General features: G+C 35.1%; 1 protein-coding gene across 2 annotated transcripts in view; it reads right to left on the minus strand.

Moving 5' to 3' along the window:
• Ankrd17 (ankyrin repeat domain 17) overlaps positions 1-27094 on the minus strand; it is a 110807-nt gene that overhangs the window by 40050 nt on the left and 43663 nt on the right. The window contains exons 9-18 of one of the 2 annotated variants that reach the window (XM_013020182.1): positions 26693-26884; positions 26278-26387; positions 24648-24735; positions 22699-22826; positions 22364-22507; positions 21531-21633; positions 19337-20089; positions 14703-14851; positions 5623-5734; positions 5321-5466 (exon numbers count right to left, since the gene is read on the minus strand). In XM_013020182.1, the coding sequence (XP_012875636.1) occupies positions 5321-5466; positions 5623-5734; positions 14703-14851; positions 19337-20089; positions 21531-21633; positions 22364-22507; positions 22699-22826; positions 24648-24735; positions 26278-26387; positions 26693-26884 (1925 nt within the window). The remainder of the gene's footprint in view (positions 1-5320; positions 5467-5622; positions 5735-14702; positions 14852-19336; positions 20090-21530; positions 21634-22363; positions 22508-22698; positions 22827-24647; positions 24736-26277; positions 26388-26692; positions 26885-27094) is intronic. The other variant, XM_013020183.1, reaches the window with a different exon arrangement.

Here is a 27094-nt window from a genome sequence, read left to right on the forward strand (position 1 = left end):
CAAGCTTCTCCTAAACATGTAATAAACATTCAATATTAAAATTCTGCTTATCATTTTATAATAACATTAGATAGTAAGCTTTACCAATTGCTTTAAAATAACCATGTGCTCTAATAAAGTATCAAGTTAAAACAACATAGTCTTTATATGCAAAATTATAAACCTAAAAGACTTCTGCACCAGCTATAACCTCACTGGTTGCTTACTTTTATTATTGTTGTGTTTTGTGGTGCTGGGGATGACACCAAGGGGCCTTACAAACAATAGGTAAGGAATGATAAGTTAAATTCTCTATCCGCTTCTCAATTTTCATAAGAATACACAATTCATAAAAATTATGGCACCTTACTGATATTGAAGTATTAAATAAATCAGCTTATTTCTTTGATTCAAAACTAAATATTTGTTATATTTGAAGCAAGTATTATTTCAAACTACATGATTCAAAATTTTAGTTAAGGCAAAATTTTACTTTTAAAATTTCAAAAAAGCAAAATAATTCAGCCTAATATTTTACTAGGTGTTTTAATTCTGTTACTTAATAGTAAACAACTTTTGCAATCACATGTACTTTACTCTTGGACAGATAGGAATCTTGTTCTTAATATATACTAGAAATGAAATTTATCAAATTAAGCACTTTCCTTTAAAATTTCTTATTTAATGTATAGTATAGAATCCATTACCTCCACTTTGCATTTAACTGACTATAAACAAACAACACAGAAAAAAGGTCTTTGTTGTCTCTCCTGAAGAACATTTCTAGAAGCAAGTACATCTAACTATGTATAAAAAATATCTACTCCAAGTGGCAAAAGTTATAGAAATAACCAAAGCAAAACTTGACTATTAAAAGTACATATATACACAAATATGTATATACATACATAAACATACATATTGTATGTATGTTATATGCACTATCATTTCGCAAACATTTTTTTTTGGAGGGGGGGGGGTCTGGTCGTGGGACCTGAACTCCAGGGCTGGGCGCTGTCCCTCAGTTCTTCAGCTCAAGCCTAGCACTCTACCACTTGAGCCACAGTGCCACTTCCGGCTTTTTTCTTTTTGCTTCTGTGGTGCTGAGGAATCGAACCCAGGGCCTCAGGCAAGCGCTCTACCACTGAGCCACCTTCCCAGCCCCAGCAAACATTTTTTAGCCTACAAACTTCAGTATATTCCTATACTTGCAACTTTTTACTACATTTTTCATTCTTTTGTATAGAATTATTCTAACTTTTAAAATACTTTCTTTTAAACTAGTTTATTTTGCTAGGTGTCAGCAGCTCATGTCTATAATTATAGCAACTCACGCTGAACTCTTAAGATCACAATTTGAAGATATACCAGGCAGAAAAATCTGTGAGATTCCAATTACACACCAAAAAAGGGTGCAAATGGAGATGTGGCTCAAATGTTATATACAGAATGCCTTGAGAACAAAGGCTCAGGGACCTTGCCCAGGTCCTGAGGATCGGGATAAAAAGAATAAAACAAAACAAAATCCAAAAAAATTTTTTTTTGCCAGTCCTGGGGCTTGAACTCAGGGCCTGGGCACTGTCCTTGAGCTTCTTTTGCTCAAGACTAGCACTCTACCCCTTAAGCCATAGTGCCACAACTGGCCTTTTCTATTTATGTGGTACTGAGGAACTGAACCCAGGGCTTCATGCTAGGCAAGCACTCTACCACTGAGGCACATTCCTAGCCCAAACCTAACTTATTTTAAATAAACCTATTAAAGCTAACTGATTTAAAAATCCAATATAAAGAGTTCAATACATTAAGATGCATTGTACTCAGAAACTGACTTATGGAACTGAAACCTCCTTCTACAACTCCTTTATAAAAACAGAGTACAGTAAAACTTACTGTGCTATCTATTGTGCTCTAATTGCCACAGGGAAGAGGAGCTAGGCAAAAAGGCTCAACCACATTTCCTATAGATAATTTTCTAAGAGTTGGCTTATCAAAGTAATTTTAAGTATAATGTTTTATGAAGGATACTGATATAAAGTAAAAGGTGGAATAGCTAGGAAAATGAATGGAAAATGTTTATTTTCTAACAACTGATTTTGTTGGAAAGAATATGTAACTTTGAGGTATAAACTTGTGTCCATGTTTTTGATTTTTCCTTATAATCTTTCCTAAAAATTAATTAATTTACTGTATTGTCAGTATAGAGGTGATGTATCAAGGGATTACAATTAACTCGAGTCAGGTAATGAGTACATTTCCTTTTGTACAAGGTCTTCTGTTTCCTTACTTTACCCCAGTCTCTCCTTCTCATCTCCACCCCTAACTTTAACTAGTAACCAGTGAGTTTCACTGCTGCACTTTTCACCCTCCCCCAACCCTCCTGAAGATATATACTTGAGTACATCATACATAAGGAAGACAATCATCAAAAAATAAAAATATAAAAAATTAAGAGAGAAAAATAAAAGTCAGGGTTGTTTACAAATCTTTTAGCTCATTTTGTTTTACATATTATTTCTATGTTAATATGCACCTTTGTGTTTCTTTCAAAGAGTATCCTATTTGGGCTCACTGAGTATCTAGAATCCTGTATAGTTTATCATATATTGGTGTATTTTAGATTTAAAGTCCAATATGAGAGAAAACATGCACTGTCTCTCTGAGCTTTGCTTATCTCACTTAGGATGATTTATTCTAGTTCCATACATTTTCCTGCAAATGACATTATTTTATTCTTCTTAACAACTCTTTAAAATTCCATTGTATATAGATACCACAATTTTTGGATCCATTCATCTATTATGGGGCACTGGGCTGGTTCCATATCTTGGCTATTGTGAATAGTGCAGCAATAAACATGGATATGCAGGCGACTTTATCATATCCTAGCTCATGATGTTCAGAAGTGGGATGGATGGGTCATAGGAAGGCGTATGTTTAGTATTTTTTTTTCTTGGTCAGTCATGGGACTTGAACTCTGGGCGCTGTCTGTCAGCTCTTCAGCTCAGGCTAGCACCCTACCACTTGAGCCACTTCTGCTTTTCTGGTGGTTTATTGAAGAGTCACACAGACTTTCCTGCCCAGGCTGGCTTTAAATGGCAATCCTCACATCTCAGCCTCCTGAGTAGCTAGGATTACAGGCGTGAGCCACCAGTACCAGGCTACATTTAGTTTCTTGAGGAACCTCCAGATTGCTGTCCAGAATGGTTACAATAAGCTTATATTCCTATGAAGTGCAGCTGGTTCCTTTCTCCCCACATTCCTGTCAACATTGGTTGTTGTTTGAATTCACAGTGTTGGCCAACTTAACTGGGGTGAGATGGACTTTCAGAGTTGTTTAGATTTGCATTTCATTGATTGCTAGGGATGATAATGGCATTTCCTCATATGTTTCTTTGCCATTCTTACCTCTTCTGAAAAGTCTCCTTGGCTCCCTGAATCATTTACTGATGGGCTTATTAGGTTTGGGAGGGGCTAGTTTCTTGAGCTAATATTGGATATTAGGCCTTTGTTTGACCTATTGCTGGTAAAGATTGTCTCCCAGGGGTTGGGAAGGTGGCTCAGTGGTAGAGCACTTGCCTTGCATGCCTGAGGCCCTGGGTTTGAATCTCCAGCACCACATAAGCAAAAAAGAAAAAAGCCGGAAGTGGCGTTATGGCTCAAGTGGTAGAGCGCTAGCCTTGAGCTGAAGAGCTGAGGGACAGCGCCCAGGCCCAGAGTTCAGGCCCCATGACCGGAACTCCCCCTCCCCCCCAAAAAAAGATTGTCTCCCAATCTGTTGGCTATCTTTCTGGTTTAATGCTGTACATAAACATTATTTTGATGTAGTCTCACTTATCAAGTCTCTCCTACCTGTCGTACTCCTGAGACTCTTGTCAAGAAGTTTTTACATATACCTGTAAGTTCTAATGTTTCTCTTCTTCTCTTTCTTGCAGTAGTTGAAGTTTCGGGTCTGACACTGAGGTCTCTGACTCACTTATTATTATTATTATTGGTCATGGAGCTTGAACTCAGGACCTAGTACTAGCTCTTCAGCTCAAGGTTAGTGTTTTACCACTTTGAGCCACAGCACCCCTCCCTGACCCACTTATAATAGATATTAGTGCATGGTGGGAAACAGATTCACTTTTAGTTTTTTGCATATAGATATCCAAGTTTTCCCAATACAATTATCGAAGAGGCTATTTTCCCCCCATTGTATCCATATTTTTAATGAACTAGGAATACTTGGAGAAATTAGGACATGATAAAGAGAAAGGTAGGGGAGGAGAAGAGAGAAAAAGAGAAGAGAGAATGGAAAAAAGAGTGCCTTTTAATTAATGAATAGGAAGCTAATCTGGACGGATGACCAGTGTGCTTACTGAGACTAAATTTCAGTAATTCTCTGACTGAGAAACTATAGATCTGTGAACAGTACAAATGGTTTACTAAGAAAAGCCTTTACAGTAAGCCCCTGTAGTAAAGAGTAAACTAATGTACTGAGGTGGAAAAACTAGGTTAACCAGCCAATTATTAAATGCCAGAAGACATGCAAGTAAATACAAAGTTGTAATTTCTTGGGCTAATTGGATAACACTAGTTGGTCTAACTTCTAGAACAAGAAGAGTGAACACAGGTCCTGTTCATCAGGAGCTTACTATCTATTTGGGATGTCCTCATCTTTCTCTTAGCCTAAATATAACAACAGGAATTCCTACAGAAGGTGCTACTTCTGGGCTGGGAAGGTGGCTCAGTGGTAGAGCGCTTGCCTTGCATACCTGAGGCCCTGGGTTCAATTCCTCAGCACCACATAAGCAAAAGAAAAAAGCTGGAAGTGGCTCTGTGGCTTAAGTGGTAGAGCGCTAGCCTTGAGCTGAAGAGCTGAGGGACAGCGCCCAGGCCCAGAGTTCAGGCCCCACGACCGGACCCAAAAAAAAAAAAGGTGCTACTTCTTTGTTTTAGGGTTTGAACTTATGACCAGGACTCTGTTCCTGAGCTTTAGTGCTCAAGGCTAATGTTCTACCATTTTGAGCCAAAACTCCACTTCAAGCTTTTAGGTGGTTAAGTAGAGATATGTCTCACAACTTTTCCTGCCCAGGCTGGCTTTGAACTGCTCAGCTCTTAGCCTCTTGAGTAGTCAGGATTACACATGTGAGCCACCAGTGCCTAGCAAGAAGGTACTGCTTTTAGATAAACAGGATTCTACATAATTCATGATTTCTTCTGGGAAGGTAGCTTATAATTTTTTTTAGTAGATAGTAGTCTGATAGTAGTCAAGCCACTGTTCCTATAGAAAAAAAAATTATATAACCATATGTTTGCTGAACAGAGGGAGAAAAAAAAATTACACTAAGGGGAATGTTACCTCCTGTCTGCCCCCAGAACAAGCCAAGGACAGCGGTGTATCCTTGGTTCTTTCTGACTGGGCTTCAATGTCTGCACCATTGTCCAGCAATATTTCCACAACACCAACATGACCAGCTGTAGCAGCCAAGATGAGTGGAGTAAAACCTAAAGAAAAATAATGATCTTCTCATTAAAATGATAAGCAAAGGATCAACATTATTTTCCAATCTAATAAGCATCAAAACAGAGCTAAGTAATAATTCTAAATATATAAATTTTTTGTCCCCTAAGTATTCCAGAAAAAAAAAGGGCAAGCCATACCTTTCTTGTCTCGGTGCTCAATACTAGCTCCTCTTTCTAGCAGTGTTTGTACCAGTTCCTCATGGCCACCAGCACAGGCAAGTGTTAGAGCAGTGTCATGATTACTCTCAGTCTGTAAAAAATTATTTTGATTAACTTAACAAATAATTATAAGTGGTAATACTAAACACATACACATATATACCAGTCTATTTTATCAAGCACTTGATTTTTTAATTTCCCCAGCAAGGATGTACTGACTAGCACAGGATGGCCTAGAAGTTGAGATGCTCCTGTAACCTTCACTTACTGTTAAGATTATACATGCTTATCACCATCTTGGATTTATATAACACATTGGAATAGTAAGGCTCACTGCTTTCCCTAGCCTCAATAGTAGCCAAACGTTTTTTTTCTTAAAAGATCACAAATAAAATATTGGAAATGTATGAGGAATTCTTAAAATTAAAAACAAAGGAAAATAACCTACAATCTCATCCTATTTTCATTATACAGGTAAAAGAAGTAGTGTGTTATTTCATGTTTTCCTCTATTCTTTAATAGGATACTATAGAATAGGTATATTTTCCTAACCTGAATAACTTTTTCTTTTTAAAAGACAAATTATTTGAAATGATAGTGTTCAGATAGGCTGTCAAAGACATCAATAATTGAGGACAAAAAATATCCCTTGTGAAAGAAGAGTTTAGAGAGGTTATGCTGGCTAGAATTTGTGACACAGATTAATAAAGAAGAGAGCACTGCAGAGGAGAGTACTATGGAGATCTGCTGAGGGTTCCCATGAAGGCTTTACGTGAATTCTAATCAGCCAAGAATACCCGCATGAGAAATTTACTGGAGGCCTGAGAAAAAAATCCACCAAAACCAAAAACGCTGAATGAATTATCAGGAACTGGAACACCGGCCCAGAAAGAGTTGGAGGCCTACCAGCAAGAGGAGAAAGATCTTAAAAAGAACAGGATATCATATACAATCCTCAGCTATGAGGCTAAATTAGTTTTTCCAGACCTACCTGATAAAAGTTAAAAAGCAAGTCTAGGTATAAAAAATTGTTGGGAAATAATTTAACTGAAATTCTTGCTTCTCAGAAGGTTTATACCTGAGGTTTCTGGTTTGAAGCCAGCCTGGGCAGGAGAGTCTGTGAGACACATCTCCAATTAACCACACACAAAAAAAAGGACATGGAGCTGTGGTTCAAGTGGTAGAACCCTATCTTAGGGACAGCATTCAAGCCCAGAGTTCAAGCCCCAGGACTGGCAGGCGCGCACACACGCACGCACGCGCACACATACACACACAAATAATTTAAGATTATATAAATAAGAAAAATGGAACACTTTCAAAGGTAATCATAATTGAGCGATGGCATTGTCTGTCTAATGATAGTGACCAATATTAAATTTACTAGGATTGTTTTCTATTACAATTTAAGTGCTAACATATTATAACTATGCATTTTAGATGCTGAGGAGCAATCTGATTTCTTTCATACTTAGCACTCTTACATAAGTAACCACCACTAACATGATTTATAATTCTTGACAAAAAGCAGGGTGATATATTAAGTAAAATAATGTGTAAAGCAAGGTACTGATAGTTTATACTAATTATCCTATAGTTAGGAAGCCAAGATCTAGAGAATGTGGTTTGAAGTCAGTCTGTGCAATAAAGTCCTGAGACTCTTTTTTTTTGTCGGTCGTGGGGCATGAACTCTGGGCCTGGGCGCTGTCTCTCAGCTCTTCAGCTCAAGGCGAGCGCTCTACCACTTGAGCTACAGCGCTACTTCCGTCCTGAGACTCTTTATTTCCATTAATCACCAAAAAGCTGGAAATTGAGCTGTGGCTCAAGTGATAGAACACTAGTCTTTAACGGAAGAGCTAAAAAACAGTAACCGGGATTGGAATTCAAACCACAGAAATAGCGCACAAACATACATACATACATACATTAAACTCAATAACTCACTGCTAAGCAAATCTAATGGAAAACTTTTAGCATATCTAGAACTTGATTTTTTCATTGTACATTCAGACAAATCTATATATAAATCAATACTTTCAGGGTAAATACAAACTGAGATATACTTTTAACATGTTGACCACTCTGGGACAGACTGAGGTAGCTTCTGGAATGAGGAATTTTTGTTACTAAAATCACAAAAAAAAACTTGAAAAATGCTTGGTATGAAATAAAACTATGGACATATGAAGTTAAAGAAAATATATTCTTAAAATTAATTTTGCCTAGCTCATTTTTAGAGAGTTACTAAAATCTTTTAAATTATCCATGTTACTCAAAACTCCTGCTTGTTTCTAACTACCTTAGCCTCCCAAATGTTGACTACAGTCATTTTTCAATCCTTGTCTACTCTATTTTTTTCCTACTGAATACTTCCTTCTTTTTGATATATGTATTTCTACAGCTATTCATTTTCTATAATCGTCAGGAGACTAAAAACATTGAAAAATAATAAACATGCCTTATGCATTTCTATATTCTCTACTTGTATGTGATAAGTTTGCCCAGGAAATACTAGTTGGTAGTGAAGTAGAATGAATGAAAATAACTGTAAGGGGTAATAGATTCAAAGACTGCTAGTAATAAAAGATTATACATATAATTTTTGTGTTTATATAGTATTTACGTATAAATATAACAGAAGGGGCAAACCCTCCTAGAATATAAATAACAAAAACCCCCAAAATTCTATTATAAAAAACCAAAAACAAGACAAAAAGGCAAAACTGTTAAGGAGTCAAGAAATAAGAAAAAGCCTACTAGTCAGTGATGAAGAGGGAGACCGCATAAGCTGCTCTGCAGAAGAGGCAGGCAGAGAGCAGAGCTACTGACTGCAGAGATCAGGAATGGCCACAAGGGAGAGATGCACCAACTACAACAATGGAGAAGGACATGAAACTTAAAATGAGTGACAACTCTAACTGTTACAATATCTGATTGTCATTTCAGGTTTATATATAAAAGAAATTATTGTGTCTGATTTCACAAAAAAGGAATCAAAAGCTCAGCGAAATAAAATTTCTGATGGCCACACAAGCTAGTAAGTAATAAAGGTGGGCTCTAAAATAAAGCAAAGACTTCTCTTGATAAAAAAAATTCTTGTCTTCCATCTATACCATAGAACAGTCCAAATAAACAGAAAACTTCGGTGACTATTAGGTCAATTTACTGATCTTATATGCTCTCTGTTAGTACATATACAATCTAATGAGCCAAGACTATTTCAGGGTCTAAAGGGTAATTTATTGAAGTAGTAGAGAGAAAAAAGACACATTCTAAATTTTTAAAAAGGCAACAATGAGCTATTCTAGTGGGTCAGTAAAATCTATTTTTATCCACAGAATAAAAAAATTAAACTGACAGTATATTTTTTTTGGTATTTAAAGTACTCTGCTGTGTATTCTTGGATTAAAGTTAATATAAGCTTGGCTTACAAAGAGCTTAATAGCTTATTGTACAGGCAAATTTTAGTTCAACTTACGAAAAAAGTATAAACAATGTATTATGCGAGTCTAAGGAAAAGTATTTAAAGCTGAGAGAAGAGAACAGACCAAATTCCTCGATGGATTGAAGAGTAAGTAGGTCTGTTAAAAATTTTACATTAATGGGAAAATCATAATTTCAGCTGGGCACCCGTGGCTCACACTTATAAGCCTAATTACTCAAGAGGTTGAGTCACACCCATAAGGCTAACTACTCAAGAGCCTGAGATCTAAAGATAGCAGTTTGAAGTCAACCAGCATAGCAAGTCTATGAGACTCTTACCTCCAATTAACCACCTAAAAGCTAGCAGTGGAGCTGTGGCCCAAGTGGTAGAGTGCTAGCCTTGAGCCAAATAGCTAAGGAACAGTGACCAGGCCCTGAGTTCAAGCCCCAAGACTGACATTAGAAACAAAACAGTGCTTGCCTTGAATGCTTGAGGCCCTGGGTTCGATTCCTCAGCAACATATAAGCAGAAAAAAGCTGGAAGTGACACTGCGACTCAAGTGGTAGGGTTGCTATCCTAGAGCTGAGGGAAAATGCCCAGGCCCAGAGTTCAGCCCTCACAACCGACGACGACAACAACAACAACAATGAAACACTGTTATGACCATCTTTAAGGGAAAACAAAGACTCTAAAGTCAGCCTTCTTTTTACCCAATACACTTGTACACAATTCCAAGATGATATTACTGTGTTTTGCAATATATCAAAATAAATTGCTTGAAACACTATATAAGTAAAAATAACTGACAAAGTAGAGGAAAAAAAACTAGATGTTTGAATATGAATATAGACAAAATATAGAAGTTTATAAAATACAAGGTACGACTTAAAGGAAAAAATCCCCCACTTAAATTATGTTGTGAAAAGCTATGTTATCAAAGTAAAGAAACTGTTTTTTGTTCAAAAAAAAAAAAAAGGATGGGAGGGAATGAGGATAGGAGAAGATAGATACCCAGAGCCTTATTACAAACTCAGGGTTAAACTGTAAAGAAAGTACACATTAAGTTCCCAGTAGCAATAAACATGGTGTGGACTATAACATGTTATAATGAATTCTGAATAACAAAATAGTGAAAAATTTATATTCAATATAAAACTACTTAATTCTACCCAAAATGATGGGTTATAGTCTACAGTTTTTGTATTTTAAAGCAGATTTCTTTTTTTTTTTTTTTTGGGAGGGGGGGTCTTGTTATGTAGCATTTGTTTCAGTCATGATTTTCCTGTACCAGCCTCCCAAATGTGAAGATCAGGTATGTGCCAGTGCACACGATATGAAGTAGGATGTCTTGTATATTAAATACCATTGTTAATTAATTTTCTGTGGCTTCCTTGACTTGTTAAATCACTGATAAAGTTGGTCTTTGAGAGAAAGAAACTTTTGATGGCCACACAAGCTAATAAGTAAGCTACAGAGATGGGCTTTATAAAACAAAGGCTTCTCTTGATAATAAAATTCTGGTCTTCCATCTATATCACCGAACAGTCCAAATAAACAGCAAACTTTGGTGATTACAATGTCAATTCATCTATCTTATATCCTCTGTTAGTGCATACATATGCAATTTGAACCTAAGTCAAAACTGCAAAACCTACAGAAATGGAGAAAAAGTCCAAGTAGTACTTTGTTTATTGAAGGTAACATGATTTCATGTAAAGTCAACATAAAATTTCATGTATTTTATATAAGGGAAATTTGTCATACATAATAATGGACATACTAAAAATGGAAATGAAGCAAACGGTGTAAACTCTATTTACCTTATTGTCTCTAAGTGCAAAAAACACTTTTAGAACTTATAAAACCTTAAGCTACAGAGCCACTTCTGGCCTTTTGTTTATGTGGTACTGAGGAAGCAAATCCAATGCGAGCACTTTACCACTAAGGCACACTCCCAGCCTGAACAAGTTTTAAAAGACCACGAACAATTGTCTTCTTATATTCAGTGGATATAATCAATTCATTTCCACAGTTTAGTTTTTGAAATAATTTCCATATCTTATTAAGTCAAAGTGGCCCAATTCATTGTTTGCTGAAACTGGGGATTGAACTCAGGACCTGGAAGTCTTGTTTTATTTTTTCACTCAATACTGGTGGTGCTTTACTACTTGAGCCACAAGATTCAACTCTTACATCTCTTCAGGTGGCTGGGGAAATCAAGTCCAGGGCCTCTGTATCTTAAGTGTTCTACCACTTAACTGCTTACCTAGTAGCAAAAACCTATGCTTGGAATCCGACTGCTGAAGGCTCTCAAGTGTTGGGATTATAGGTATGCACTACACACATGCACACACATACACACAGTACTCAAGAGATAATTAAAGTTTATCATTCATGTAAAATTAAAACATGAGAGCCCTGCTATCAACAATTAAAACAAAATAGCTTGCAAAATAATTCCCTCAAATTTTCAGATTTCTTTTTCTCTAACAGATTTTGAAAAACACACATTATGTTTTGAAAATATGGGTGCTGGTGACATATGCTTGTAATTCTTGCTATTCAGGAGTCTGAGGGTCACAGTTCAAAGCCAACAGAGAAAAATCCATAAGACACTTATCTGTAAATAACTACACACAGACACACACACAGAGCCAGAAATGGAGGTGTGGTTCAAGTGGTAGAGCACCAGAGCTTTATACTAAAAAGATAAAGGGCAGTATAAGCCCTTAGGCCCTGAGTTCAAACCCAAGGACTAGCACCAAAAAAAAAAAAATGGGGACGGGGAGAAGAGTACTACATTTCTAGCTGGGTATGATGACACCAGTAATCTCAGTACTTAGCTGAGGCTGCAGAATGTTGAGTAGCAAGAAGACTATCCAAAAGAAAAGACAGTGGTCATGCTTCTGTAATTTGTCAGTATATAATTCAAATGCAATACTGGTACTCAGGTTATAAAGCAAAAAAGAAAAAATCATCACATTATGTAGTGCAGTGACTACAACTACAGACTAAACTTAGCATGATGGGGTAGGCCTATAATCCCAGCTACTTCACGGTTTGAGATCTGAAGAATGGTGCTTTAAGATCAGGAAAAGGGCAGGAGGGGCGGGGAGGCTGCAAATGAGTTTGCAAAAACCTAACTAATAGGAAGCTGGGCATAGTGACATACATCTGTACCTTCTAGTTGTGTGGGAAGTGTACATAGGTTGAATGCAGTCTAGGCAAAAAGTGAGGCCTTATTAAAAAAAAGCACAAAAGGCTAGGCTGAATGCATGGCACAAGTGGCATAGCTCCTGCTTATCAAGTGCAAGGCCCTGAATTCATTCATGTGTGCACAAGCGCACACGCACACACACACACACACACACACGCACACACACACACACGCACACACACACACACCTACCTCTCTCTCTCCAAAAGCTGGCTCCTCTTAAGAGTTAGTTGTTGAATAGTTAGTATGTCCATGTTTTATTCATTAAAAAGGGCATAATGATGATGTCTATCTCATGGAATTGTTCTAAAGCTTATGTTAGACACATTAATGCATGTTGTAAGAAATGCTTAACTTAAAAATCTGAAATGCTAAACAAAAGATCCAAGTAGGGAATGAAATGTGTAACTCAGTGGTACCATGTTTGTCAGGACTATATGAGGTTCTGTGTTGAATTTTGTATACCACACAAACAAACTATGCCACTCCCACCAAAATCCCCTCATCACAAAAAGCATTAATTTTAAAATGACATAGAAAATTAAAAAAAATAAGGATAAATATTAAGTATACTTTCTGACATGCAGAAATTTTCTAATTTAAAAATTTAAGGAAAAACTTAAGACTACTTTAGTGAGCCTTACCTAAATGAAAAACCTCAATATAATATCAGATAGAGATAATAATTTTAGAGACTTATAGTCAAATCTTTCTCTACTATGTTCAAAATATGTTTCATTTCTTTAAAAAGTTTAGTATCTCCTTAACCCTGCTCTATCACTGCTTCTTATCACTCTTTCCCCCCATTCTACTACAATTTCAACAGGTTCTATTTTTGGTGTTTTCATGCATTCTGACAATGCTATTTTACTCTCATTATACTAGCCCCCTTTAGTGCCTATTTTAAAAAACAGTTATAAAGTAGAAGCATTTCATTTTGCTTGTGGGTCATTCTTTATCTCATAAAAATTACAAAAGCATTTCTAGTGTAATAGCCACAAAGCAAAAAAAAGAGGGTAATCTATATTCAATACTAAGTTTAATCTAATTTGAGAATGCTATCAATAATAAATGTAAATAACCATGGCTCAACACATGAATGCCTCTTTCAAGAAAAAAAAAAAAAGCCATAAAATAAGGGAGTGATGTTTGCTGGGCCCTATTCAAGAGTAAGGCCAAAGGATCTTGAGTTTAAGGCCAACCAGGCCAACACAGAGAGACCTCATGGGGGGATGGGGTAGGTAGGCTAGAGAAGTGTTTAACTACAAACAGACTCAGTCTATTTCCCAGCCCTGCTGCTACATTTGAGATAAAAAGTGAATTCAAATAAAATGTATAATCTCTTCCTCCAAAGTAAAAGACCTGTGTGTATGTATATATATCATATATATATATATATATTTTTATATATATTTAGTCTAGAGATTAGATGATTCTAGCTAGCACTTATAAAATAAACATTTCTGAAACTATGAAATAAGAACACAATGATTTTCAGTTTTAAGAAATATTTTAATAAAAAGGCAACTTTAGTAAGTAAGGAACACATGCTCTTACTAGGATGATAGTGCCTCCCCCTTCTGAGATTCAGACTTATACAAACCTGGTCACATACAAAATTAATAGTTTTATAACACATACTCCCTCAACTTACTGCAGATACTACCCAAAACAAAATGTATATAAGCTATAAACTATGCCCTAATGGCCATATATATACTTACCTTGCTTATTCAGTAGTTTAAGTTAGACATCCTGGCCTTCAGAACAACACAAATTCTATTCTTTCCAACCTCAATTTGCCCTGAGATTTCAAAGTAAACTCATTTACAGATACACATGGAGACTTCACAGTGCACTCATCACCAAGATCAGAATTTCAAAAATGGTAACACAACAAAATATTAAACCCATAAATGTTAGAGCATTTTTAAATATGTAATTCATTACATATTTTAAACTATGCCTTCTATTTTTTTCCAGTAACAGGGTTTGAACTCAAGTCCTAGTATTTGTTGAGCTAGAAACTGATCCATATATCCAGCCCAGCTTTTTGCTAGTTTTTTGAGAAGATGAGAATGTCTTGGCCTTTTCCACATAAGCTGGCTTCAAACTGTGAACCTCTAGTCACATTCTCCTGAACAACTAAAATTATAGGCATGAGCTACCAGAGCCCAGGTTGTTATAAGTTGTTTTATTTTATCTTTTAAACTGTACCAAATTTTAAAGGAAAACACTATTTGATAAGCCTGGAACCATACACCACATAAATGTGTCAATAATCTATTCTAGGCATTTTATTTTTTGAACGTGGATTGTAATTTAAAACTGTGGTTTAAGTATTTGGCAAAGCAGTCTAACATGTTTTAAGTTACTTAATTCTAATGAAAAACCATCTCTCCTGAATTTAGAGCTTACCTGTGCATCAATATCAATGGCAGGGTAGATAGGTAACATGGCTGAAGGAGAGATGATAGGACTTGGAGTTGGAGTCTGTGGTTGGGAAATGGAAGCAGCGATACTGTGGGTAGGAGTGTTTGACATTGCAGATGCTCTTCCACTGACTGCTGTTGAACAAAATAACTGTACTTAATAAGGATGAAACATTGTTAAATATTAGAAAATATTTTATGTGTACTGAGAATAATTTATTTTATAAATAATTCATCTAAAGGATAATTTTTTAGGATTTCCCTCTTGAATGTAGTCATAAACTTTAATTCAAAATAACTAAAAGCAAAAATATATGTATTAAAATTAAATATAAGTAAGCATAAAATATTGGTTTTATTCCTGAATTAGAAAAGGAATAAAAGATAAAAGTCAAGATCAGAAGTATGGAAAATTTCCTTACTTGCCAAATTCATGGCTTTTATTTTACAAGTAATGAAAGCAATATTACTGAGTGGGAAGAACCTCTCACTCCAATTCTTTAGAACATCTTTTGTTTTACTACCTATGACAGAGAGATAATATTCTGCACTGTGGTCCTCATGTGACAGTTTTTCAAATATAAAAATCTGGTCCTCACATGAATTATTCTGAGGGAGGTAAAAATGCTCATCAATCAATCCAGCAATCACACTGACTTATAAGGACAAAATTAAAAGATCAAGGTAGAAATTAACATACACACACATAAAGTTTCTTCAAATAGACTGATGTTAGTTTATCTAGGTTGGATTTTGCTATGGTATTGTTTCCACCCAAATGTGTAAACTTAAGTAATGACTAATTAAGGTCTGTATTTGAAGTGGGAGAATTCCAAGATGGTGTCATATGATATAATGAAGATTCAGCTGGATTCTTTTTTTTGCCCCTGGGTTGAGGGGCTTGAACTCTGGGCCTGGGCGCTGTCCCTCAGCTCTTCAGCTCAAGGCGAGCGTTCTACCACTTGAGCCACAGCACCACTTCCAGTTTTCTGAGTGGTTTTTGGAGATAAGAGTCTCACAGACTTTCATGCCCGGGTTGGCTTTGAACATAGATTCTCAGATCTCAGCCTCCTGAGTAGCTAGGATTACAGGGCATGGGCCACCAGCACCCGGCCAGCTGACAATTCTTTATTCCTTGTTAACTCAATTCTGGAGTTAACAAAAGAATATTGCTTCACTCCCCTTTCCCCAACATTAGTAATGCTAAAATGTTACTAAAGTACAAGCATTAATCTTTGAATGGTTAACAGGACTGTGGTAATGTGCTACCAAAAAAGTTATCTATAGACAGAAAATCATGATCGACAACTTGATCTGAAACCAGGCAAAATAGGTTATGATCCTGCCAAAAATAAAACTAAATTGAACTCATAACAATTAAAAACACAATTGTCAATTAAGAAATTGACTTCACATAAATTCTTAGGTCGGGCACAAACATATACTATACATTATAGCAACACACATTCTATAATCATACAATTTTAAGTTTACTTAAAAGTCAAAGGAAAAACAAAGGAAAGAACAAAAAACAAAACAAACCAGTTTTGAGTCCTTATGGAGGATCCAGAAAGAGAGAAATGGGCATGTACCAAATATATTAAATTGTTCATCTAATTTTATCTTGATACTACTCCATTTGTTAATTTTGTGTTAAGAAAGCAATCCAGTGACACAAATGTACATATTCTAAATATAAATTTCAAAATCTTATAAAACTATAGCTATCAAAGTAGATTGTGCATTACCTTTCAGTATGATTTTCACAAATGGAAATACTAAATAAAAAAGTAGCTTAAGTACAATGAACAACCCTATCTGAATCACTAATTTTTATTTCATGGTACTAGAAATAAGTGAAAAAATATTCTGAGCTTTAATGTTAAATGACCAAATTATAATTAACAGTCCAACTGGAGTAATTTCTTCTAAAGAATCTTTCTCTTCATTTCCTATTTCTTTGGTCAAATTCTTTCATATGTAAATATCAAAAAATAAATAAATTTACTTCCAATCTTTTAAAGAAAGTAACAAATGTAAACTGTGTACATGAAAATACTCGGGTACACAGTTTACGTGCGGGAGTTAGGGTTAGGTTTAGAAATAGAAAATCACAAGTTCACAAAAGTCTTAACACTGAGTTAAGAAGAGAGAAATGGTCAATATCAAGTTATTCAAAAAGGTTAAACAGGGATCTAATTTTACTTTGGCAAGGATGCCAAACAAGAAAGAATAAAGATTTTTGTTAACTAAGTACTAGAAAGGCAAATCTTACAAGTAATAAATGAGTGTTCTCTAAGGTATAAAGAACAGAGGGTATACTGAAGGGAGAAGAGAACCTAATGAGGTTATGGCATATTAAAAAACTAAAAAAAAATTGGAAATGATTATTAGCCAATTGAAAGGGCAAATTCTACTTCAGAAGAGGAAAAGAAGAGAGGGAGAGGGATGGGAAGCAAAAGAAGGTCATTTGGAGATACGCATAATGCTAAGACAGAGTTGTAGAGAGATACCCAGACATTTTAAATTCTATACTTTCTCCTAGCTATCTCTCCTTAACATTAATGAGTACAATTTATTTTAAAAAGTATATTTAGGTCAGCACTGATAGCTCACATTGTAATCCTACCTACTCAGAAGGCTGAGATCTGAGGATCATGGTTCAAAGAGAGCCCAGGCAGGAAAGTCTATGAGACTTTCATCTGTGGCTCAAATGGTAGAGAACTAGCCTTGAGAAAAGAGCTAAGGGACAGAGTGCAGGCCCATAGGACCTAAACACACCACACACATAGACACATGCGTGCGCACGCGCATTCGTGCACACACGCACACGCACACACACACACACACACACACTGCATTTGTCATACTTCCTAAGAAGTTATATTCTTTGAAATTTTTGTTGCATACAGAAATATCAATACAGAAAAGATATTTGGACTGGGCATGTATATAAATTCACAAAAAAGCTACTTCACTAAATTCTGGTAATTCTCATCAGCATAAAAATCTATATAACTGCTAAATCCTTTTTGACAATTATACCCAAGTACAACAAGCAAACTCTAATAGGATATCAAAAACATTTTCAACACTCAGTATGGAATGTCTGTCCACTCATTTGAATGGTAAGTAATATTTAACTATATAGACAGCCTTAGGTAGTTTTGACTGCTAGAGTAACTTAACTCATAACTTATCTTAATCTTTTATTTTTTTGGATCTAGGTTAATGGGCCACAATCATACTGTCAAATTAGAATTTGTTCACAGAATATCTGAAAATATTTAATTTTACTCTTTAACAAGCTAGCAGTAAGCAGAAACAGTTTTCAAATTTATAGGCAAGTCTTATACTCATCAATACATAATTATTACAGCATTTTTTCCTGTTAATTATTAGCACTTTCTTTTTCTTGGTTGTACCAAGAAATTCAGGGCCTCATGATCGCTAAATTCAGAGCCTCTACTATTGAACAACACCTCAGTCCTGAACTTTTTCTAATGTGGTTATATGATCCTTAAGATTGGGACAGATTATTCATTTCACATGTTTGTGCTGATGAGGCAATATTAAATTAGGTCTGGGAGACTAACAGCAATATAAACTAATCCTCACTAGTTTACTTCCTTTTACTTATTCTATTATGTGTAATCTCATCATAACACATAATACCAAAATGATTTAAAAATCAGAAAAAGTCAATCATGTAAGTACAGATCAGTAAAAAAAAAAGGTGGAATAAAGAGAAGAAAATGATCAAAATTCAACTATTTACTCCCTTTGTTCTTTTCTTTTCATTCAAGAAAGCAAATTCTTTTTTCAGTATAACATTTCTATGAAACTAGGAAATCTTATCCCATTTTTGCTACAGAATTCAGAGAAAGTAAACACTCTAACTATCAGCATTAAAACAACGTTATGAATAGTTCTTGCCAATGAAACAAATAATAACAATGAAATAACATTTTTCTGGCCACATATTCAAAAATAAGTCATCTATCATACTGTCAGGGACCGCAACTTCCCATAATACAGTTAGAAACTACACATTAACATTCACAGGGAATAAACCACTGAATTACAGTATACTGAAACTCTACTTGGTTTGGTACTTTATTAATGTTGGAAAGGTGTTTTTGCTTGTCTGTTTTTAAGTATCCATCAAGTCTGAAGTCTGGTACATTAGGACATAAAGTATTTTTGATCACAAAAAAGCTCCCTGTTATGTCCTACTAGTTTTGAGCTTGAACTTCTATCATTTTTCCAGGTTATTGGTGTGAAAACAGAAGTGAAAAAAGCCAAAATTCAATCTCAGAGTTCTGAACTTAAAAGGAAAAAAAAGCAAAAGTAAAAAGCAAATTATCAACCTCACTACTGAAAAACCCAGACTACTCTGCAAAGCCAGAAAGCTTCAGTCACTTGTACTGTATGAACCAATATTTAATTCGACCTGAATCCATCAGAGGACTTCTTAGATTGAACTAGTATTTCTAAAGATATATATGAGTCAAGAGTCCAAAAGTAGTTCTCAAGTTCGGTAATGGAAAAAATTCTGGCACACTCTTACTAGCCTTAAGCAATCATATTTGATACCTGCTCATAACAATATAAACCCACCTGCCATGATGTCATCCAGCGTGTCATTGAGGGTCTGAGCAGGGCTGGCTACCATTAACCCTTGTTGTGTTTCTGTCAGAATTCCTTGCCCCAGCCCTGCCAACTGTGCTTGGCCCAGTACTGGCTGTCCAACTATCACTCCTTGAAGTTCTGTAAGGTTTGCGATGGACCCTGGAGGCAAGGGACCTGCTGCCAGAGGCAAAGCTTGAGGCATCGCCAGAGGCTGGATTGGTGCAAAACCCATCTGAGCAGCAGTCTGCTGGGGTTCATCTTTAAGCAAAACAGGATCCACTTGTTGTAACCGTGCATAGTCTCCCTCCGAAAGCTGCTCTCCAACCCCAACAGGAGTTAGTAGTCCCAGATGTTGGCAAGACTGTTGCTGTTGCTGTTGAAGTTGAATTCTTTGCGCTTTAACCTCTAGATACTGCTTTTTAAGCTGCTGCTGAGTTTTCAGTTGTAACTCTCGTTCTACTTTCTGTAGTTCCTCCAGAATCTTTTGTTTCTTCTGAATTTGTTCCTCCCTTGTTTTATTCAGTTCCTCGATCTTCTCCTTGGTAAGTTGGTCAGCATGAGCCAGTTCCAAGGATTGCAGCTGTGCATTCTTTTCTATGGCTTCTTTTATCCTCTGTTCCAGTTCTGTTAACTTTCCCTGAGCCTCTTCTACAATGCTCTCTGGAGACTGATTGGTGATGTAACCCTGTACATCCTGGCTGTTTGCTGGCAAATGGCTGCTGGACTTTTGTTTAGAAGCAGCTGTGTGAAAAAGAAACCCCCTCAGAAGTGCACATGAATGGCATCCTCATTACAGAGTTACTGTTGGGAGGTTTAGTGCCAACAGTTATGCACCAAGTTATCATATCCACAGAAGGTGAAAATGTACCTTTAAGAACTTAAAAACAAATTCACCTTCTTTATCAATATAAAATGTATGTATTTTATGTGCATAGAGTAATCTCTGAAAATCAATTTCATAATTTAAAAATTATCACATGGCTAAATTTAGACAGTAGAAGGATGTAGGTCTGTGATATCTAAGTGGTGCAATTAAAGTAAAATCTAAGATTATGTGTAGGTATTTCATATGATCATAAAGGTGTAAAAACTCACCATAAGAACAGAGAAATAATGCTAAATTATTAAGGTGTAGAGAAAACTTAGACCTCTAAGTCAAGATTTTTCCACATTTACTAATCTGTCCTTTTAACACACACACATACACACCAAGAGTGCCCAAACTACTAAGAAGTACCAAGAAATTAAAAACCAACTAATTTTATGTCTTTGTTGGGGGGGGTCTATCATCTCCAAGACTGTTTTAAGATATAAATTCACATATCCACACAGCTATCTGGCTAATAGAGAACTGGGATTCAGTTTTCCCGGAAGAGATGCTGGACTATGCCATCCTCTGTATCTTCTGACAGCCAGGCGAATGGACTGAACTGGCTACAGATTTAGCAACCAATTGAAAAAGGTACCAAGGCTTTAAGTTGGTAGTAGTGACTGAAAGGAGTTGGTGGAAATAAATAACTTAGTATTTTTGTTGGTAAAACAATATAGGTAGCCAAAAGCAAAATATAAAAACTGCAGTGATTCTTCAAGTAAACTTTAAAAAAACAGATTTAAACTGGTAGGTATAATGTTTCGGGACATAACTTAAGAACATGCATGGTGTAACATCCACAAATCAAATATGGACCTCAGAATTCTAGAGAAATGAACAAGTACATCTCAAATAACTTTTAATTATTGGTTGAGGAAAGGTATTCATATATAAAAATCTATGTTAAACCAGCTACTTTAAAATAAAATTTAATATTTGATCCAACTTGTTAATCTTTATGTCTTACATAACTACAAGATTAAGTAAATATTTTATGAAAATATCACCCCATAATACCAGGTTAACATGAATGAAAATTGTTAGAGGAAATCATGGATAACCAGAATTCTATCAAAAATGAGCATTTGAATTTCTCTTGCTAACACTTTTAATTCTGGCACATATAGTGTCAATAACTATCTTTACTCATAATTACATGTTTTTTTAACTGGTCAGAAATTCTTGAATTATTCCAACTTTGTAAAATTCATTTTGGCGGAAAAATAATTTTAACTGCCTAGCTTTGTTTAAGCTGGGGATGTGTGTGGGGGGGAATTAATGTACAAAATAGTCTTTAGAAGTATAACTGACCTTTATTCCTGATGGGAAGAGTAGTGGCAACATTGGCAGGTGGCTTGTCAGGCTCCTGGGGTGGTACAACCATGGGCAGTGCTTGAACTGGTACACGAGGTGCCTAAGACAAAAGACACTCATTGATTACATCTTCCCTTCCTACATAATTCATTAAATACTATGCTAAAAAACAATGTTATGGCCGGGCGCTGGTGGCTCACACACGCCTGTAATCTTGGCTACTCAGGAGGCTAAGATCTGAGGATCATGGTTCAAAGCCAACTCAGGCAGGAAACTCCATGAGACTCTTATTGCCAATATACCACCAGAAAAAAACAGGAAGTGGCGCTGTGGCTCAAGTGGTAGAATGAACACTCATCTTGAGCTGAAGAGCTTAAGGACAATACCCAGGCACAGAGTTCAAGCCCACGACCAACCAAAAAACAAAACAAAACAAAACGTTATAGATATATTGAGGGATCTTTAATGTGATAACGACATATTTTCTAAAAATATGTTGGTATCAAAAATTCTTTTTTTGTGTGTGCTAGGAACTTAACACTACGGCCTTATACATACTAACCATGTGCCCTGCCACTGAGCAACAGCAATAGCATTCTTTTTGAGAATAAGTTTTGAATTCAAGTTGCTATACTGACCTTAGTAAAAAGGTTAAGCAAAATTGTACCAGCCTAAAATATGTTACATCAGATGTTTGTAAAATGTAATCACTATATAGTTATAAAGAAAAATACACTTTCTAACCCAAAATAGTCAAGCTAGTCAAATAAAGTATAAACAAAAAGGAGAAAAAGAAGACATAATACAAAATGCTTAAGTTTGAATCTTACCCTATTTAAATCATGAGACGGAGGCGTTAACTGAGTGACTTCTGGTGGAGGGGCTGAAAGCAAGTTATTAGGATAGTCTAAAAGATAGCAAACAACACTTGTATGACCACCTTTTGCTGCTTCTATCAACATAGTTGAGCCATCCTAAAAGAATGAATAAAGAGGAAAAAAAGTTAGCTTATAAACATGCATTTAGTTAAAAAAAAAACTTTTATAGTAAAACAGGAAAAAATACTCAGAATGGATTAAAAATGTAACTTCTACATGATATTCTGTGAGGATTAAGAGTGAAGGAATGAATTTATAATGCTGCTTGGAACACCTCAGTTACATACTTTTAAACGGTGTGTAGGGTCTGCCCCATGAGCCAAGAGTAGTTCTACGACTGCTAGATGACCACCTGCACAAGCCAGGGACAGTACTGTATGGTCATTATTAGCTGTGGTTCTATTCACATTTGCTCCTAAATCAGAAAAGACAGAAAAATCACTGTAATGTTTTTGCTTAAAATCATAAAGTGAATAGTGTAAGGAAGCCCCATACATCCATTACTCAGCTTCAATAAATACAAACACACAGCCTATCTCAAATTCAAATAAACCCCTATCAATTACCCTTAGCCACTTTGAATTATCCTAAAGTTAATCCCAGATAAAAATGAAATATTATGCTCACATGTATCAGAAAAATAATTATATTTTAATTGGGAACAATTGCATTATTCCTAAGCAACTATATTAAAAATGTATAAAGTACAAAACTTCATTTACATGTTCAGTTCTGCTTTAGAAAAGATAGCTTAAAAGCAACAGAAATTAAGCCACATTACTCATATTGGCTAAATATATAAAGAATGAACAAGGAATAGAAAAAAAGCATAATATCATCTCTTTTTTACATTAGGATTTATCATAATTATTATTTATTTGAAACTCCTTTCTACCCCTGTCCCATCACTGTTGTAATTTGGGAATATCTGATTTGGATAACTGTGCTAGGTAATGGGCCAAATGTAAATAAAATAGCAGGAAGAAAGTAAAATCAAAATAATTAAATTAAACCTAAAAGAGAGGATAGTAACGATATATAATACTCCATTTTTAAATTTTTATATTATCTTTAACTAGTTGTACAAAGGAGGTTCAACTCAACATCAGTTTATGAATACAATACATCTTGACATTATTCTACTCTTGAAAAAAAGTATTACACAGGTGGACCCATTGCAACAATGAGATGCACAAGTCGTTATGTCGAAAACGAACTTTAAAACTTTGGTGGGGGGGGGGAGAATGTGTGTGTGGGGGATGGGCAGAAGGGTATGGGGGGAGGGGCCAGAGGAGGATGAGATGGGGAAACAAAGGAGGAGGCTACAATGCTTGATAAGAAATGTACTTATTATCTTGCCCATGTAATTGTAACTCCTCTGTATAGTATTTTCACAATAAAAAATAAGAACTTAAAAAAAAAAGAAACCTAGAAAAGTTCAAGTTCAATTTTCCCACCACAACAAGGATTCTGCATAATAGCTTAACATTATCAACAATAAAGAATATTCTATTTTTGTACAAAAAAAAAAAGAAAAGGAAAAAAGTATCACAAATGTATACTTGTAAGTACTAAGGACCTGTCTGCGATAATGACCAGTAGTTTTGTATAAACAGAATTTTTAACTATTCTCATATAAATTTGTTTCCTTTGTGATTTTGATAAAATAATATATTTAACCTAAAAGTTATTTATAGCCAAACTATTTTGTCAAAAAAAAGGAAAAAAGTGAAATCTTTAATGTGATAGTTTTAAGAATGTAATAAACTCATACTGAAAAATTATTTTACTTAGGTCATTAGGTCTTTGGTATTCAAACTAGAATTATCAAGAATGAAAATTCTCATTCATTTTGCCATCATACAATTTCAATTTTGAACATTTGTTGAGATACATTTATAACCATCTCTCTCCATAATTATGGAGAAAAAAAATCTTAGGCCAAAAGAAACCTGCTATAAATTTCTAAGTAACAGAAATATCAAAATCCCTATGTCAAGTTAATATTGTAACACATGAACATGGACTATACCTATCTTAAAAGGTTAAAAAAGAGAAATTTTCATTTGTAGAATAATTTTACAGCAAGATTGAAAACTTGATATAACAACTGTTGTGTTACAAGACTATTATCAACTATCTATTCATCATTTATCTTCTTTACCTCTCCTCAAAGCTCTAGATGCCACAAGCGACTTTAGGGGAGGGGAAAGGAAGAAAAGTAATTTCATATTACCTTTACTAATTAAGAACTGAACAGTGCAAACATGACCAGCTCTTGCAGCTTTCATTAAAGGAGTTCTCCCACCTTCAGATTCATGCTCCTGTTTTGGGAAAAATACAATTTAATTTATATGTCATTGCTGGAGAATAATTGTTCTTAATGAAAATCAAAAGAATTATATTAGCTTCTGAAATCAATTCATAAAACAGCACTTTTTCAAGTCAATTTAGAAATATATTTTAAAAGTCTATCACGTTAAAAACACATTTTGCAGAAATAATCATTTAAAATTGGGAGTAACCAGGCTTAGTGGTAATCTAAATACATATTGTAGTTCCTCCTCTCCCTATAAAATAGATCAGAGATGGAGTAATATATATGGATGGCATTCTAGTTTGCCTTTACCAATCCAAGTAATATTCCTTATATTTGGTATAAATTTCTGTATGCTCATCATTTCCTTCACCTTACAGACAACTTTAAGAATAATAAGGTTAATAAAAAAACTATTGTAAATAATTATTAAGAGTTTTCTAAAGAATATAGAAAAAAAAGAGAGAATGTATAGGATTGAGCAATTGTGAATCCTATGAGAAAACTTTAGGACTTGTAGTAATAAATATATATGTCCAAAAATTAAGTATATAATTTATATATTACACAAGCACCTGGTTTACTATTTGGTTTACTGCTACTAATTATGCAACCAGTAATTATTACATTGCTGTATATTTCTTTCTTTCTTTTTTGTCGGTCATGGGGCTTGAACTCTAGGCCTGGGTGCTGTCCCTCAGCTCTACAGCTCAAGTCAAGTGCTCTACCACTTAAACCACAGCTCCACTTCTGGTTTTCTGAGTGGTTTATTGGAGATCAGAGTCTCACAGAGTTTCCTGCCAGGGCTGGCTTTGAACTGCAATTCTCAGATCTCAGCCTCCTGAGTAGCTAGGATTATAGGCATGAGCCACAGATGCTCAGCTGCTGTATATTTCACAGACATGACATTTTCATATAATTGATTTTATATATCTAGTCACAGTATCTGTTTTACCTTCCTTTATTAAATTACAACTTAATTAAGGGGGAAAGGACTATTATTGACTGTTTTCAATACTTTTTAAACTAAAAATAAGGTTCTTAACATCGTTAACATTGCAAACATACAGCACGTTTTCTAAAATAGCTAAGTAAATTCTTAAGGAAAATATGTATTAAAATGTGTAACAGAAAAATTTCTCTTTCCAATGTAGAAAAAAATAGCATTACAAAAAATAATGGCAAAAAATACTGTACTTATAGCTTCCCACTTACTTGGGTGGCATACTATCATTTTAACCATACCTTCAGCCCAGCTTTGTGCTGTCATTTTGGAGGTGAGAATCTTTAAAGTATTTTGTCCAGACTGGCCACGAACTGAGATAGTCAAGATTTAAGTTTCTTAAGTAGCCAGGATTATAGAAGCCAGCCACTGGCACTCAGCTAAATAACAATTTTAAAAATTAAGGTTTTAAAAACAGGGGTGGAGGTATAGTCTAGTCATAGAACACTTGTCCTACCATATGCAAGGACTAAGAGCCAAAACTCAGCAAACAAAGACAAAAATACAAAGAAAACAAGAAAAAACATTTAAAACTAAATAGCTTACCAGATCTGCTCCTGCCTGAAGTAAGACATCTGCTACATCAGTATGACCATTTTCACAGGCATATGTTAGTGCCGTATCTCCTGTTGCTGTTGTTGCATGAACATTAGCTCCTGTAGCAGTTAGCAAAATTTTATGCTTAATAAGAGAATCATACAGCATAAATAAACATAGGCTACTTCTAGAAGATAACCTAAATTTTCTGAAGTTAGATAAAAATAGCCTTATCCATTTCTAGGAAGAGAATGCTTTCAACAACTTAAAAAAGAAAGAAAAAAAATTAATCACAAACAGAAACTGAAATTTAAGCTGCACATAATTCAAAACGGTCTATCACACCAGTTCCAACAGAATAATTTGCACTATTGAAATTTTTTTTCTTCATGGAAAAAGGAACTCTCAAACACAAAATACATACCCGCAGCTAGTAAGTATTTAACTAATTCCAAATGACCCTCTTGAGCAGCTTCCATCAAAGGGGTAGAACAGCCTAATTCTATATCAGCTCCTGCCTTAATGAGAAAGTCTGCCACTTCCAGAAAACCTCCACAGCAAGCTAGAGTCAAGGCAGTTTCTTGAGTTTCTTCTGTCTGTGCATTGATATTTGCACCTAAAATAGAGATTCAATTGAAAGTACGTTCATTATTTTATTTGACATAAACAAAATACGATTAACTATCTCATAATCATGTTATATTACTATACTAAGAAGAATTTGTCCCCTATTCTTAAGAGGTTTAAAATAAAGTTTAAAATACACCATTAATAAAAAAATCAAACCACATTCACAAGTCTACATTTTAAATGACATAGCCGAAAT

The sequence above is a fragment of the Dipodomys ordii genome, unplaced genomic scaffold (genome assembly GCF_000151885.1).
Source record: "Dipodomys ordii isolate 6190 unplaced genomic scaffold, Dord_2.0 Scaffold49, whole genome shotgun sequence".
NCBI lineage: Eukaryota > Metazoa > Chordata > Mammalia > Rodentia > Heteromyidae > Dipodomys > Dipodomys ordii.